The sequence below is a fragment of the Schistocerca gregaria genome, chromosome 5, assembly GCF_023897955.1.
Source record: "Schistocerca gregaria isolate iqSchGreg1 chromosome 5, iqSchGreg1.2, whole genome shotgun sequence".
Classification (NCBI taxonomy): Eukaryota; Metazoa; Arthropoda; class Insecta; order Orthoptera; family Acrididae; genus Schistocerca; species Schistocerca gregaria.
In genome coordinates, this window is record NC_064924.1 from 158,228,682 (window position 1) to 158,246,004 (window position 17,323).

The 17,323-nt window shown below is 44.8% G+C and overlaps 1 protein-coding gene across 1 annotated transcript; it reads right to left on the minus strand.

Moving 5' to 3' along the window:
- Window positions 1–587: 587 nt before the first annotated feature.
- On the minus strand, window positions 588–7,613 carry LOC126273267 (uncharacterized). Its single transcript, XM_049976811.1, has 3 exons — window positions 7,534–7,613; window positions 1,718–2,012; window positions 588–1,229 (listed from the first exon to the last, which is right to left on the minus strand). Exons 1-3 carry the CDS (start codon window positions 7,611–7,613, stop codon window positions 588–590), a joined length of 1,017 nt encoding a protein of 338 aa, XP_049832768.1.
- Window positions 7,614–17,323: the final 9,710 nt, after the last annotated feature.

A 17,323-nucleotide genomic window follows, 5' to 3' on the forward strand; every position in this document is an offset into this window, starting at 1 on the left:
GATTCTACGATACATCAATCGTAGAATCTGAAAACAGCGCGAACCTCGTGCAATGTCTGTTACTGTGCACTTAACGTCACAGGGATTAAAATATGACGTGCGTTAACTTACTACTAGTCAATACCCATTGCATGTTCTCGCTTTCGTGAAATTAACACGGGTGTTTCACAGGGCAGTTTGAGAATTCTTTTTCAGAAGTGTTTTTTTGTGGGTGGAGGGGGGGGGGGGGAGGCTACAGTGATCCTCACCCCACCAACATCCCACCCCCCACCACCGAGTGCCAACGGGGTACGCCGTTGCTGAGGATGTCTTTCAAAAGAAAGCAGATTGGTTCATTGGTGGTAAGCAGTAGAAATTTAGTAACGAAAATGGATTCCGGTTACTATAAACAAACGTTCAACTTCGAGGAAAGTAGTAAGCGTGTAATATATTAATATCCGTGATTTTAAAGATACAGCAATCAGCAAATGTCGGCTTGATGCTGCGAGCTGTACGGGAGGGGAGTGGGGTGGAGGAGCGGAGCGCGCAGGTGTAGCGGCTGCGCCCCCGCGGCGCGCTCTGCCGCCGCGCCTTTGTTCGCGTGCGCCTTACCTGAGTCCGATGACGGGCGCCATGTCGTCCACCAGCTCGGACAGCACCAGCACCGTGGTGGCGGGGCCCGCAGGCGCGCCGAACAGCTGCGGCGGCGCCTGCACCACAGTCATGCCGCCCACGTTGACGATGCCGCTGACGGGCACGCCGCCCACGCCGCCGCCGCCGAGTCCGACGCCGCCCCCGAGGCCTCCCGCGCCGGCGGCGCCGCCCCCGGGGCCGACCACGACGGACGCCGCCGCTGCCGCCGCCGCCTCCTCGTAGGCGGCTTTGGCGGCGTGGTCGGCGGCGGCCGCCGCGTCGCAGAGGTCCTTCTGCAGCTCGATGACGCTCACCGGCGTCATGGTGGCCAGCATGAGCGGAGGGCTGGGAGGCGACGCCGGCGGCGTGGCGCGCACCGCGTCTGCGGCCGCCGCTGCTGCAGCGGCGGCGGCAGCGTCTGCGGCGGCGGCGTCGTCGGCGGAGGGCGTCGGCGGCTGCGACAGCGGCGACGCGCCGCCGTCGTCGACGCGCACCTCGTCAGCGGCGCGCCTCGTCATCGCGGCTCTAGCCGCCGCGGCTGCACGTGGCCACCGGCAGCGGAGGGCGCGCGCGCGGTACCGGCCGGGGACCGGTTCGCCCGAACGCGGCGTGTGTCTCTGCCCGGGCGTCAAGGAAACCGGCCCGCCGCGTAAAAATACTCCCCGGACGCGAGTGACTCAGTGATTATGATGAACCTGTTCCCCGATTCGGAAACGCGGCCGACTCGCTGGCTAGCGCGCGCGCCCGACACCGGCGGGGCGAGAGGGGGTTCCCCGGGGTGGGGAGGTGGCTCCCTGGGAAGGTCGCTGCCGCCGCCTCCGTCGTCGTCGTCGTCGTCGTCGTCGCCGCCACCGCCGCCCGCGGGGGAAGTGGAGCGGCCTCGCCTCGTCGTGCCGGCGGGGTCGGTTCGGGTGTCCGGGCGCACCGGTTTTGGCGGAGAAACACAGTCGCGCGGGAGGAGCGGTCCGCTGCGTGCGCGCGCCCTCAGCACAGAACCTGCAATGGCGGGCCGGCTCTCGGCATACCTGCCTCGCCGCCGCCTTCCTCTACCTACCTCCTTCGTCCTCCTCTCTCGGTCCGCTCCTCTCTGTCTCCCCTCCCGCGCCTCGCGCCGGCCGCCGCCGCAGCGCAGCCTTAGCAGCGCGCTCAGACAAGGACAGCGCAAACAAAGCCAAAAAACCACGCGGCGCTCGCTCGCCGGCTCCGGAGGAGGAGCCACGTGGGTGCGGGGACGCCGATGCGACAGCGACGTAACGCCGGCAGCCGCCGCCGCCGCCGCCGCCGCCGCCGCCTTTGTCGCAGCGCCGGACAAAGAGATGAGTCGCGCCGCCTCCCGTTCCAGCCCTCGCAGTCGCCTGCGCATGTTGACAGCCAGCTGACCGACGATCGCCGTGTGACAGCTGCAAGCGAATTCACCGTTGCTACGTCTGCGTCTGCAATTTGCTACCGACGTGACAGCATTAATCAAGTCAACTAGTAATTCATCTTTAGGTGAAAGCTCACTTTTTCTGTCCATGTTTACTTCTTTTTCTTGTACTTCTTCTTCGGTATAAACACGTATAACGTTTCAAGTACTTGTTTTTCTATAAACTTGTTTTCGAGACATTTCAAGCTGATCTTCCAATGGGGAGTGCACAAGTTGCATAGTTATTTTCGTAGCGGGGTATTCAATCTGTATATTGAGCAAGTAGTAAAGGAAACAAAAGAAAAAATTGCTGTAGGTATTAAAATCCACGGAAAAGAAATAAAAACTTTGGGGTTCGCCGATGACATTGTAATTCTGTCAGAGACAGCAAAGGACTTGGAAGAGCAGTTGAACAGAATGGATAGTCTCTTGAACGGAGGATATAAGATGAACATCAACAACAGCAAAACGAGGATAATGGAACGTAGTCGAGTTAACTCGGGTGATGCTGAGGGAATTAGATTAGGAAATGAGACACTTAAAGTAGTAAAGGAGTTTTGCTATTTGGGGAGAAAAATAACTGATGATGGTCGAAGTAGAAAAGGTATAAAATGCAGACTGGCAATGGCAAGGAAAGCGATTCTGAAGAAGAGAAATTTGTTAACATCGAGTATAGATTTAAGTGTCAGGAAGTCGTTTCTGAAAGTATTTGTATGGAGTGTAGCCATGTATGGAAGTGAAACATGCACGTTAAATAGTTTGGACAAGAAGAGAATAGAAGCTTTCGAAACGTGGTGCTACAGAAGAATACTGAAGATTAGATGGGTAGATCACATAACTAATGACGAGGTATTAAATAGAATTGGGGAGAAGAGGAGTTTGTGCCACAACTTGACGAGAAGAAGGGACCAGTTGGTAGGACATGTTCTGAGGCACCAGGGGATCATAAATTTAGCATTGGAGGGCAACGTGGAGGGTAAAAATCGTAGTGGGAGACCAAGAGATGAATACACTAAGCAGATTCAGAAGGATGTAGGTTGCAGTAAGTACTGGGAGATGAAGAAACTTGCACAGGATAGAGTAGCATGGAGAGTTGCATCAAACCAGTCTCAAGACTTAAGACCACAACAACAACATAAGCTTCATGCTGGACACTGACTCTGTGACAAACAGATAAAAAACTCTTTGATGTGTAGCCTTAAATGATACCTCTCTGGCTAGTTCCGTTGAAAAAGATTTTCCTTCCTGACTGATGCAGTACCGGCGGTATTGTAGCTACTATTCATCTGGCAGCTTCCACTTTCATTCATCACAAACGCTCGAGTGTCAACATAAATACGCCAGCATCTACCACGTGTACGCTTGTAGATTCAGTTAACGTTGTTTAACTCTGTAGCCAACAGACAATTAAAATGGAAGCTGCCACGTAGATACTAACTAAAATACCGGCCTTATTGCCGAAAAACTTAAGGAAATAAGTTTTCGACTCAAAGTACATGATAACTTTCATTAAGATTACCTTCTTGCCACGAAGGAGTACCTAGCATCGCGATAATTCTGCATAGTCCACCTGAACATGATACTGGAAACGCTGGAAAAATATTTTGTGGAAAAAAATAAATATTTAAAAATTTACTAATCGCTGTTGTCTGTATTTATATTTAATTAAAGCACAGTCACGTTTCCTAGACTGTCAAGAATGGATAAGCTTAATCTTCTTCTTCTTTGTTTTCTTCTCCTTCTCCCTTGAAGGTGACAGATGTCAATGCTGTCAACATTTCCTTCATCTTCCCATGTCTCTTTTGGTATTCTATCTGTATAATGAAACTTGTTTTAGTGTTCTTTCTTCTTCCATTTTGTTCACCCATGACAGGTTTATAATAGAGAATAATATGAAAGTAAGTTATGAAGAATAATGAACTATTTATTTTCTTCATTAAAATCCCTGCTTCACACAATTGCACATACTGTTGTTTATTATTCAATACCGATTTTGAAGCACTCAAGGTTTCACCATATGATACACGAGTTACCACGAAGTGCAGTGTCTCAGAATCGTGGATTACAAAGTATAGCACCACATTAACGTTGATTTTACTGGTTGACAATAACAACTGGTATGTAACAAATAAAACAGTTCAACGACGCTTTTCGAAATGTAGTTCTCTCATCATTAGGTTGTCAACACTTGGCATATATAGTCAAAACAGGTTAAAATACTAAAAAGGGTAACAACGAGTCGCTGAGTTGCCTCATGCACCGTTGATGTGGCTGAATTCCACTAATTATTACTGATAAAATGTAACAACCGACACCTGCCACAAAAGGGTAATATTAAAGATTCTAGTTGGATGTGAGTCGCTTCTTGATAACGATCTATGATTGTGAAATACAGATTGTGCGGGTGCATAATACGTCGATGGTCACCACACGAAACTGATGATGAAAGCTTCAGCCCTACAAAATCGATAGGGGTTAATAAACAACATTAAAACATTAAACACAAACTAAAGAGAATAAATAGTTCATTACTTTCCACCACAAATGTACATTGGCCAATGTCCCCATTCCCTTAGAGTAAAGTGAAAGGTGTAAGACTGGCAAAAGAAAGATGAGCTTTTACTTGATTATTAACGGCATCGTTCATTTAAATTTAGCACTCTGAGACAAGAAGTACACAGAAGAATGGAAAAGGAAGTTGAGGGCATCTTAGACGACCATTTGAAAAAGGTAAACGCACAAAGTAACCCGTCATGACATCGGACCTGACAAGAAAGCGAAGACTTTAAGGAAAGTCATGTTCATAATTTTTGTTGCCTTAGGAAAAGTGTTCGAAAACATAAAATGGTGTAACATATGTGAAATTTTCAGAAAAATGTGGGGAAAAATGGGTAATGATTAACGTAAACAAGAAAAAAGAGGGAATAATAACAGTGGAAGACAAACAGTGAAGGCCGGTCGCAGTGGCTGAGCGGTTCTAGACGCTTCAGTCCGGAACCGCTCGACTGCTACGGTCGCAGGTTCGAATCCTGTCTTGGGCGTGGATGTGTGTAATGTCCTTAGGTTAGGTTTAAGTAGTTCTAAGTTCTAGGGGCTGATGACCTCAGATGTTTAGTCCCATAGTGCTCAAAGCTATTGTTGAACAAACAGTGAAGTGTTCGGATTGGAAAGGGTATAAGAGAAGGATACATCATGTCTCCCTTACTGTTCAACCTTCGCATCGAAGAAGCAATGACATAAATAAAAAATGGTAGATTCGAGAGTGGGATTAAAATTTACTTAGTGAAAGCTAGAAAGAATTGCAAGACATATTGAAAGAAATGAATAGTCTGATGAAAACAGAACCTGGTGGTAGACGAAAGAATTCTACTACTATGAAAAAAAAGTACTGTATGGCATACGAAGTAAGGAGGATACAACAAGCAGACAAATTCAGACAAAGACGGCATTCCTCGCTAGCAGAAGCCTTCTGGAATCAAAAAGAGGCGTTGGTGTGGAAAGGAAATTTGAGAATTTAGATGTGGAACACAGTATAGGATGTAAGTGAAGTATGGACTATGGGAAGACGCGAAAGGTGATAACAGAAGCGTTGGCATTTTGATTTAAAAGAAGGCAGCTGAAAATTAAGTCGTTCGATAACATATCAAACAAGGAACTTCTCTGTTGACTCACTGAGGAAAATAAATCGTGAAAAAACTAACTAGAAAAAGAAACACGATGAAGGACATATGTTGAGACTCCAGAGAACAGAGGGTCCTGTAAGGGCAAAAGTTGCAGTGAAAGATAGAGACTTTAGAGTATACAGGGTGTATCGTAAACAAACCTACGTTTATAGGATTTGCAGACTTAGAGAAAGTTTTTGACATTGTTTATTGGAATACATTCGTCCAAACTCCGAATGTGGCAGGGGTAAGATACAGAGAGCGAAAGGTTATTTACAGCTTGCACAGAAGCCAGACAGCACTTACAAAAGTCGAAGGGTAGAAAAGGGAAGCAGTGGTTGAAAAGGGAGTGAGACAGGGTTCTAGCCTATCCCAAACGCCATTCAGTCTGAATGACTGATAAAGGAGGTAACAAAAGAAAAATTTGGAGAGCGAATTAAAGTTCAGGGAAAAGAAACAAAAACTTTCAAAAAGTTTGGAAGGTAGGAGACGGATACTAGCAGAAGGAAAGCTGTGAGTACCGGGCGTGAGTCGTGCTTCGGTAGCTCAGTTGGTAGAGCACGTGGTCGCGAAAGGCAAAGGTCCCGAGTTCGAGTCTCGGTCGGGCACACAGTTTCAATCTGCCAGGAAGTTTCAAAAACTTTGAAGTTTGCCAATGACATTGTATATTCGCCAGAGACAAGACTTGGAAGAGTAGTTAAATGGAATGGACAATGTCATGAAAGGAGGATATAGAATGAACGTTAGTAAAAGCAAAATAAGGGTAGTGGAATGAAATCGAATTAAGTCAGATGATCTGGAAGAATTCGATTAGGAAATAATCAGTAAAAATAGTAGGTGAGTTTGGCTGTTCAGGCAGTAAAATAACTGATGATATGGAATGTAGACTGGCAATGGCAAGAAAAGCGTTTCTCAAGAAGAGAAATTTGTTAACATCGAGTATGGATTTAAGTGTCAGGAAGTCGTTTCTTAAGGTATTTGTATGGAGCGTAGCCATCCATGTATGCAAGTGAAACGTGGACAATAAATAGTTTAGGCAAGAAGAGAATAGAAGCTTTCGAAATGTGCTGCTACAAAATAATGCTGAAGATTAGAAGGGTAGATTACATAACTAATGAGGAGGTATTGAATAGAATTGGGGAGAAGAGAAATTTGTGGCACAACTTGACTAGAAGAAGGGCTCGGTTGGTAGGACATATCCTGAGGCCTCAAGAGATCACCAATTTAGTATTTGAGGGCAACGAGGAGGGTAAAAATAGCAGAAGGAGGCCAAGAGATGAATACACTAAGCAGATTCAGAAGGATGTAGGTTGCAGTAGGCACTGCGAGATGAAGAAGCTTGCGCAGGATAGAGTAGCAAGGAGAGCTGCATCATACCAGTCTCTGGATTGAAGACCACAACAACAACATCCACAAATGTGAGTACTTCTGTTCTCTTCTGTATGTTAACTTCGCGTGTGTTCAACAACCCATTACGGAGAAATTCAAGTTTAGAAACACCCTTTGAGATAGTCTTGTGTACAACTGTTTTCTGGTCCACACACAGAGGCACCTGCAGCGAAGATACAGAATAACAACGGACCGAGTGGGTGGTTTTGGAAGGACGCGACTGCTCGGACTTATTGTGTAAACCCGCTAGCCGGGGTGAGGAGTTGGCCCTGTCGGGCGACCAGCTGGCTGCTGAGGGTGGCCGGCGCACCTGTGAACGGCACGGCGGCCCACGGGCCAGGCACCTACCTGCTACGTCAGCGCCCGAGGCGGCGGCAGCGGCGGCGGCGGCGGTGGAGGTAAACCTACCCTGCGGCTCAAGGTCGCATACCGGGGGGCATTACGCGCCTACCCGGGCGGCTGCACCTGCGCTGCGCCAGCGTCACGGCCCGCGGGCCGCCTAGCGTGAAATGCCCTCCGCCGAGCGCCGCGGGCTCAGCCGCCATTACCACAGTTACAGCACCTAATGAGCGGTTTGTCTCAGGCAATCCCGGCAGCCGTTCACGGCGCGCAGTGCTTTCGGACGCCAGGCAGCGCCCTGAGGCTTCTTGCGCCCCTTTGGCGAGCAGCCACTACAAATACGATTCTCTCCGGCGTTGTTGCTCACGAGAGCTGCTGTACTTCTGGTAACGCGGCACCTATTCCGCTTCGCTGTTTACGGCTGAGAGTCTCGTCATAACGAGCTGCCTAGAAGCAAAAAAGAATACTACAACACAGTCTGTCCATATATGTCAATTCTTTCATTTCTGCGTTAAGTTAACACCACCGATCTCTTTTAACGTGAGGCAATACTGACCTTACGACTTATCTTAGAAGAAAGATTAAGAAAAGGGAAAACTACGTTTCTAGCATTTGTAGACTTAGAGAAAGCTTTTGACAATGTTGACTGGAATACTCTTTTTCAAATTCTAAAGGTGGCAGGGGTAAAATACAGGGAGCGAAAGGCTATTTATAATTTGTACAGAAACCAGATGGCAGTCATAAGAGTCGAGGGGCATGAAAGGGAAGCAGTGGTTGGGAAAGGAGTGAGACAGGGTTGTAGCCTCTCCCCGATGTTATTCAATCTGTATATTGAGCAAGCAGTAAAGGAAACAAAACAAAAATTTGGAGTAGGTATTAAAATTCATGGAGACGAAGTAAAAACTTTGAGGTTCGCCGATGACATTGTAATTCTGTCAGAGACAGCAAAGGACTTGGAAGAGCAGTTGAACGGAATGGACAGTGTCTTGAAAGGAGGATATAAGATGAACATTAACAAAAGAAAAACGAGGATAATGGAATGTAGTCAAATTAAATCGGGTGATGCTGAGGGAATTAGATTAGGAAATGAGACACTTAAAGTAGTAAAGGAGTTTTGCTATTTAGGAAGTAAAATAACTGATGATGGTCGAAGTAGAGAGGATATAAAATGTAGACTGGCAATGGCAAGGAAAGCGTTTCTGAAGAAGAGAAATTTGTCGACATCGAGTACTGATTTAAGTGTCAGGAAGTCATTTCTGAAAGTATTCGTATGGAGTGTAGCCATGTATGGACGTGAAACATGGACGATAACTAGTTTGGACAAGAAGAGAATAGAAGCTTTCGAAATGTGGTGCTACAGAAGAATGCTGAAGACTAAATGGGTAGATCACATAACTAATGAGGAAGTATTGAATAGGATTGGGGAGAAGAGAAGTTTGTGGCACAACTTGACTAGAAGAAGGGATCGGTTGGTAGGACATGTTTTCAGGCATCAAGGGATCACAAATTTAGCATTGGAGGGCAGCGTGGAGGGTAAAAATCGTAGAGGGAGACCGAGAGATGAGTACACTAAGCAGATTCAGGAAGGATGTAGGTTGCAGTAGGTATTGGGAGATGAAGCAGCTTGCACAGGATAGAGTAGCATGGAGAGCTGCATCAAACCAGTCTCAGGACTGAAGACAACAACAACAACATACTAAAAATTGAAAAAGCTGGAAATATATAATAGAAGCAAAAACGTTCTACTAAACTTGGTCCGCTAACTAGCAGTATGCGGGATATGTATCAGTTGTATGTGGACTGCTTCTATGTTGTCAGCTCTGTGTAGCGCTTTGCATTGGATCTCTGAGTGCGCTTTCTTTGTAAGTGATTCTTTGGCTGGTTGGACTCGTTGTTGGAAATAAATCGCCAGTGCTGTTGGGCAGTTGGAAGTTAGTCGCTAGCACTGATGCAAGTACTGTTGGGCAGTTGGAGGTGAACAGCCAGCTGTGATGGATGTTAGATGTGAAAGTTAGCATTGATGGAGGGTAGAGGTCTGAAGTGTTAGCGTAGGCTACCGATCTGTACATGTTCGACTTGCAGAATGAATATTATTCATGATTATATACCTTTGTAGTAGATGTCAATGACGATTTACACTGCAACCAAATCTTTCCTTTGCTAACCGCATCCCTATTAGTAGTTAGTGACTTTAGTAGTTAGAATCTTTTATTTGGCTGACAGTTCAAATGGTTCAAATGGCTCTGAGCACTATGGGACTTAACATCTGTGGTCATCAGTCCCCTAGAACTTAGAACTACTTAAACCTAACTAACCTAAGGACATCACACACATCCATGCCCGAGTCAGGATTCGAACGTGCGACCGTAGCAGTCGCGCGGTTCCGGACTGAGCGCCTAGAACCGCTCGGTCACAACGGCCGGTTGGCTGGCAGTATTGACGCTCGCTGTATTGCAGTAGTTCGCGTAATGAAGATTTTTGTGAGGTAAGTGCTTAATGAAATATATAGGTTATTGTCAGGATTACTTCTTATTTAGGGCTATTCTTTTGAATTAATTATTTGAAGTCAGGCTGTAATTTTTTTTAGCAGTGAGACTGCGTTGCGCTAGAATATTGTGGGTCAGTGTTGACATGATAAGAAAAAGTAAGGAGAAAGTAGTCTCAGTACGTTCAGTTTTACTCAGCTGTTTCAGAATCAAATAACGTAGAAGTTTCATCTTCTCAGTCATTATGCAATGTAAGTACAGACACACTCATTTAAATAAAGAAGTTTCACAATGAATGTTTACGAGCTGCCACTAATCTCTGTTGTGTGAAATATTGTCCTACTTAATACAAATGCATACTCGATGATGGAGGTGATGATTTTGTGGACTTATGGACTACGCATTGGAGGTGATGTGTTTTAAGATTTCAGGAGACATGCAATGAGCTTACCGACTGTTGGGGGGTCTGCAGCGTTTTTCTGTATAAGCAGTGATGTTTATGAGAGTTGGCATTTCTGCTCACGTGCTTGATTTGACAGCTGCTTGGTTTTACCTGTCCTAACAACTCGTTCTTTCTCGTTTAATAGGTTAATTACTTTTTTACCTTTTCAGCTCAATTTAACAGATTTCTGTACGTTTACTAACCATCTAGCACAATTAGTCTTTATCTTATTTTTTTATAGCTCTAAGGCATTTTTTGGCACCACTTTATCTTCCTTCAATTCGAGGAATGCTAAGCATTTTTTAGATGAGTAATTGCCAGAATAAACATCTGTGGCTTCATTTTCACTTTCATTATCTTTTGTGACAACTTACGACCCACGCTTTAATGTGATTAATTTCTTTTGAAAGGTACAACAACAGTCTGTGCACTAACCTTTATTCCCTTCCTTCATCCACTGTCCTTCTGAATAGTTGCTGGAGCTAAAAATTTTTGTAGGAAACAGTTTTATATCTTATGATTGCTGTATACAGTATATTAGTCAATCTTTAAGGAATCTTTTATTTTTGTCACTGTTTTTTGGCAGATAATTGTACGAAAATGCTGTAATTTTTATTCTCGGTTCATTTCCTCTATACATACAATGATTTTCTCTGGATTTATTATATAGAATACTGTGTAATACTGATGTAAAGACTTTCATGTGTATGTTACTGTGGAACCTTTATAATGATATGTTAACTTTAGCAGTATATTGTGGTCTGGTCTTAAATGCCAGCAACAAACTGTTTCTGCTATCGAAACTTACTTCAAATGCTTGTTTGTACTGTTATATGGCAACAGAAAAAATTTTAATTTCTGTTCTAGCTTATGTATTTACTCATTTGTAACAGCATTAGCTTGTTGTATCTGACGCTGAATCAGACCATACATGGGCATATTTAGGCATACTCTTCCGCACTATGAGACACTTATACAATGTATGAAAGTATTTTTACAACAACGATACGTTAGTTGACTTCAGCTGGATTTATGCAGTTCTTTCACAGACATTTGGTGAAAAAGTGGCACGTTTTAGCATTACTAGGCCACTTCACAGTACTGCTGTGAGGGACTTTGGCTCTGAGTTGTCAACGGAATATTTATGGAGAAATACTGCAATCTCTGAGTCTGCTTTTAGTCTAATCACAAATAAACCAGTACAATGACGTAAATGCCTTTGCACTGAGTCTTCGGTAAAACATGTTTACTTCAAGAAACACTTGGACGAGTTTTCTTTGATGATGTACTGGACACAATCAGGTTAAAATCGATTCTCATTGAGTACATGTAATTCAACGATGGCCACATACATTTAGCAATGGCGTAAGATGTTCTCTTACTGATGTTTTGAGCACGCTGATGTTCATGGACGGTTAGTGTGCCTGTGCAGTATGATTTAAACTAATTAGTCACGGATTTTTTATGCGTCTGTGGACGACAGTTGAAAAAAAAAATGCTGATTACCAATCCTGTCATATTTTTATAATCTTTACGGTTAAAATGGTTCAAATGGCTCTGAGCACTATGGGACTTAACATCTGAGGTCATCAGTCCCCTAGAACTGAGAACTACTTAAACCTAACTAATCTAAGGACATCACACACATCCATGCCCGAGGCAGGATTTGAACCTGCGACCGTAGCCTAGAACCGCTCGCCCACAGCGGCCGGTACCCTGTTGAAGAAGAGTTCGCTTCTTATGCGTTTAACAGTAATTTGAAAATTCAGTCAAAGAGAAATTGAGACAGAGAAATATAGAGCTTGGTGGTATTCCGGGAGGACTTACTACACAGTTGCAACCTCTTGATCTCCCGATAAATAAAACATTTAAAATGTATACGAAAGATGAATGGAACAAATGGATGACAGATGAAGGCTAACACGAATTCAAGCCGAAGGGAGCTTTTACACGACGTACAGTCAAAGAAGTATGTCAGTAGATAAAACAGTCGTGGTCTAGAGTGAGAGAAGACATTATTGTTAAATCTTTCAAGAAGTGCGGCGCAAGTAACGCTATCGACGGCAGTAAAGACCATCTTATACAGGGTGGTCCACTGATCGTGACTGGGCCAAATATCTCGCGAAATAAGCATCAAACGAAAAAACGACACAGAACGAAACTCGTCTAGCTTGAAGGGTGAAACCAGATGGCGCTATGGTTGACCGCGAGGTGGCGCTGCCGTAGGTCAAACGGATATCAACTGCGTTTTTTAAAATAGGAACTCCCATTTTTTATTAAATATTCGTGTAGTACGTAAAGAAATATGAATGTTTTAGTAGGACCACTTTTTTCGCTTTGTGATAGATGGCGCTGTATTAGTCACAGACTTTGAAACATCCCTCCCGTCACTTATTTGGTTTGGCTTGTGTTCACCCCAGGTAATTGACTACCAGATCGACAGAGACTGCAAAACTGCCGCAATGTCGGATAACGCAAAGAAAATAATAAGACCCTGTGACTCCTGATTGAACTGCAGTGGCAGTGTTGACATTAATTGATTCAGAATTGATCCCTTTTAATTAAAAAGGGGTGCACATTGATGTTATATTCAGCTATTGAACACCAGATGCAAATGTCGAACATAAAATAAATTAAGAAAGTGACTTGGGATTTCAACTACTTGATTGAAACAGATGCAGTCGATTAGCACAAATTTATTTTAACTCATGACCTTCAATCATCACATTACGTGACTCTCCTAACAGGCAGTGGTAATAAATTGCTTTTGCATGGAGTAACTCAGAAGTAATTCCTATCGACTGACGCAGGCGTAATGCGAAGTGCGAGAAGAATTCTACAATACACAGCCCATGAAACCCTTGTGGAAACTTTGCCGACGTGATTCAACAAATTATCCAGTGGCCTAACTCAAGCCGGAACGGGCGCAACATCACCGAATTCAACGTGGTGGGGAGTCGTCGTTGTGCGGACGTCAGCCAGCCTCGTGGAATTTCCAGAATTCTGACTCCCAGGAGAGTACTTCAGATACCTTGGTCCTATGTTCCCATAGGAGGCTGGCGTATTTCATTCTGTCGCACTTCACCTAATTTACTTCAGACTCTGTGGACCGCGAATTCAGCGTGAAGTTGCTATAGTCACGAACACACATATTTTAGCCTCTGTTGACCGCTCCAATATAGCTTTGTGCGGCTTTCTCGCAAGTTTGGCTGAAAACGGTATGGCGGGCATTTATCAACAGGCGTACAAGTTCTCCATCTGCTTCCCGGTACACCAGCATGGGGTCAACCAATCCCCCTCACTGTCACTCATCTTAAGGCAGCTGGAGGCCGCACCCCGTTATCGCTTTCTCAGAGTTTCAGCCGTCCTAAGCTGCCTATTGTCGCTTCCCTTCGCAACTCCCCAGCCTGGCCTCAGTCAACTCTGACTACTTTCTTGGGATAAACTAGCCTCCAGTAAATCGACGTGTTTCCACAATGTTTTCATGTCATGTGAATTACTTTAAAACCATCACCCAACATTAATTATTCCAATACGTTCATACTATACCCTCTACAAGGTGCATTGTGCCTTGTCAGTCATTTTTGTTCAGCCCTACTGTTCACTCAACGTGAGTTCGGTGATTTTTAATGACTTCAAGTAAGGGCGTAGTTCTTGCCTTCTTACAACATATGGCTCAAAATTTTAGACGGACAGTTGGTAACAGGTAGGTTTCTTAAATTAAAATACAGAACTTAGGTACGTTTGAACAAATTTATTTCGGTTGTTCCAATGTGATACATGTACCTTTGTGAACTTATCATTTCTGAAAACGCATGCTGTTACAGCGTGATTACCTGTAAATACCAAATTAATGTAATAAATGCTCAAAATTGTGTCCGTCAACCTCAATGCATTTGGCAATACGTGTAAAGACATTCCAATCAAAAGCGAGTAGTTTACCTTACGTAATGTTCGCACATGCATTGACAAAATGCTGACGTATGTTGTCGGGCGCTGTCGGTGGATCACGATAGCAAATATCCTTCAACTTTGCCCACAGAAAGAAATCCGGGGCGTCATATCCGGTGAACGTGCGGGCCATGGTATGGTGCTTCAACAAACAATCCTCTTGTCATGAAATATGCTATTCAATAGTGCTTCAACCGCACGCGAGCTATGTGCCGGACATCCATTATGTTGCAAGTACATCGCCATTGTGTCATGCAGTGGAACATATTGTAGTAACGTCGGTAGAATATTACATAGGAAATCAGCATACATTGCACCATTCAGATTGCCATCCATCAAATGGGGGCCAATTATCCTTCCTCCAATAATGCCGCACCATACATTAACCCGCCAAGGTCGCTGATGTTCCACTTTTCGCAGCCATCGTGGATTTTTCGTTTCCCAATAGTGAACATTATGCCGGTTTACGTTACCGCCGTTGGTCAATGATACTTCGTCGCTAAATAGAGCGCGAGCAAAAAATCTGTCATCGTCCCGTAATTTCTCTTGTGCCCAGTGGCAGAACTGTACAGGACGTTCAAAGTCGTCGCCATGCAATTCCTGGTGAATAGAAATATGGTAAAGGTGCAATCGATGTTGATGTAGCATTCTCAACACCGAAGTTTTTGAGATTCCTGATTCTCGCGTAATTTGTGTGCTACTGATAAGCGGATTAGTCACGACAGCAGTTAAAAAACCTACTTGGGCATCACTATTTGTTGCAGGTCGTGGTTGAAATTTCACATGTGGCTGAACACTTCCTGCTTCCTTAAATAACGGAACTATACGGCGAACGATCCGGAGACTTGGATGATGTCGTCCAGGATACCGAGCAGCATACATAGCACACGCCCGTTGGGCATTTTGATCACAACAGCCATACATTAACACGATATCGACTTTTTCCGCAATTGGTAAACGGTCCATTTTAACACGGGTAATGTATCACGAAGCAAATACCGTCCGCACTGGCGGAATGTTACGAGATACTACGTATTTATACATTTGTGACTATTACAGCGCCATCTATCACAAAGCGAAGAAAGTAGTCCAACTAAAACCTTCATATTTCTTTACATACTATACGAATAAGTAATAAAAATGGTGGTTCCTACCGAAAAAAAAAACAGTTGATATCAATTTGACCTATGACAGCGCCATATAGATGGCCAACCATAGCGCCAACTGGTTTCCCCCTTCAAGCTAGACGAGTTTCATTCTTTGTAGTTTTTTCGTTTGACGCTTATTTCGTGAGATATTTGGCCCGGTCTCTATCAATGGACCAGCCGGTATATGAAGACAGCGATCGCGACGAAGAGGAAGAAGAAGAAGAAGAAATTTCAGATGACAGTTTTCGGGGATTTTGAAGGTCAATTCGTTTTTATAAACTAAGAATTTTTTTCTTTAGTCTGGCTTTGCAATCTAATAATAAATATGGTAAAATGTTATTTAAAAAAATGCTCATAAATTTAAGTACATAGCATCTTATAATCCGAAAATGCGGTTTTAGATTGTACGACATAGCTCACATTTGTCGTCATTGCTAGTTTTCGTATTCGGAGAAACTTGATAACAGATTGGTTCAAATGGCTCTGAGCGCTATGGGACTTGACTTCTGAGGTCATCAGTCCCCTAGAACGTAGAAGTACTTAAACCTAACTAACCTAAGGACATCACACACATCCATGCCCGAGGCAGGATTCGAACCTGCGACCGTAGCGGTCGCTTGATAACAAAAATGGTTCAAATGGCTCTGAGCACTATGGGACTTAACATCTGTGGTCATCAGCCCCCTAGAACGTAGAACTACTTAAACCTAACTAACTTAAGGACATCACAGAACACCAAGTCATCACGAGGCAGAGAAAATCCCTGACCGCTCCGGGAATCGAACCCGGGAACGGCGGCGCGGGAATTGAGAACGCTACCGCACGACCACGACCTGCGGACACTTGATAACAGACATTGAAAAAATTAGGAGATGTTTAACTTGGACCGTAAGAGGTCATATGGCCCTTTCGAAAGTGAGACAGAGATGATCGGGTAACTTAAATGGAAATTCTTGGAAGACAGACAAAAGTCTGTTCGCTAAATGCAGAGAACCTGTATTCGATGTAGAATGAGCGCTCATTATTTTGTCACCATCTTAGGGTAGGTTAAGAGAGATCAGGACGCTTGCAGAGCCATACGCACAGCGAATCGAGCACGGCAGAATTCCGATAGCATTGGCGCGAAGTACGCTCTGTCTTCCACTTTCGGGGTACGTACTGTAGGTAGATGTAGATCTCATTTCCCGCTGACGGGGGCAAGGGAGTTGATCCGCAACGGCGCTGTCGGCTCACACTGTAGGAGTGGGAGATAATGCAGTCCGTGTTGTCGGAATTACCCGCCGCCTCCGTGGGTGTAGGCCCCGAAAATTACCGTGAAATGCAAATAAAAAGGCAGGGGGCCAGGGGAGGGACGTGGCTGCGGACGTGATGAGGACAGGGGACCGAGGGGCGCGTAATGGGGGGCGCCCGAAACGTGCAGGGCCTGCTGATGCGCCGCCGACGCCGGGGGCCGCCGCTGGGAGCCGAGGGGCGTCTAGTGGCTACCCGCCTGCAGTGTGCGCCGGGGGGCGGACCACCCTGTTCTGGCCCAACTGCACGGCGGGTACTGCGGGACTCGCCACGAACTAGGGACGGGAAAAACCGACCGGTTAAAATCGACACCGGTGTCTTAGTGCTCAATAACCGGTATTTTGCGGTATTCGTTTGGTCTCGATTATAAGAGGTGATTTATATTTTTTACTAATAATCGGATAAAAAACGAGGTACCAATTAGCCATTTTTTTAAAAAATGAGTAATTTTTATTCGTTAAGTTTCCATTGCTTTGAAATGTTGCGTTACTACAGAAAATGGGATGAGCGCTCAATACCAGTCTCATAACAAACCAGCAGAAACGCGCGACGAACACTATACGTATCAGTATTGCTACAGCATTGCTGAGACAATAGTG

Coding starts and splice junctions, on each gene's coding strand:
- LOC126273267 (XM_049976811.1), bottom strand. CDS start 7,613: ATGGCGGCTGAGCCCGCGGCGCTCGGCGGAGGGCATTTCACGCTAGGC. Junction 2,013..7,533: donor GTGACGCTGGCGCAGCGCAG/GTGCAGCCGCCC, acceptor ATTCGCTTGCAG/CTGTCACACGGCGATCGTCG. Junction 1,230..1,717: donor GCGGCGGCGGCCGGCGCGAG/GCGCGGGAGGGG, acceptor ACGCCCGGGCAG/AGACACACGCCGCGTTCGGG.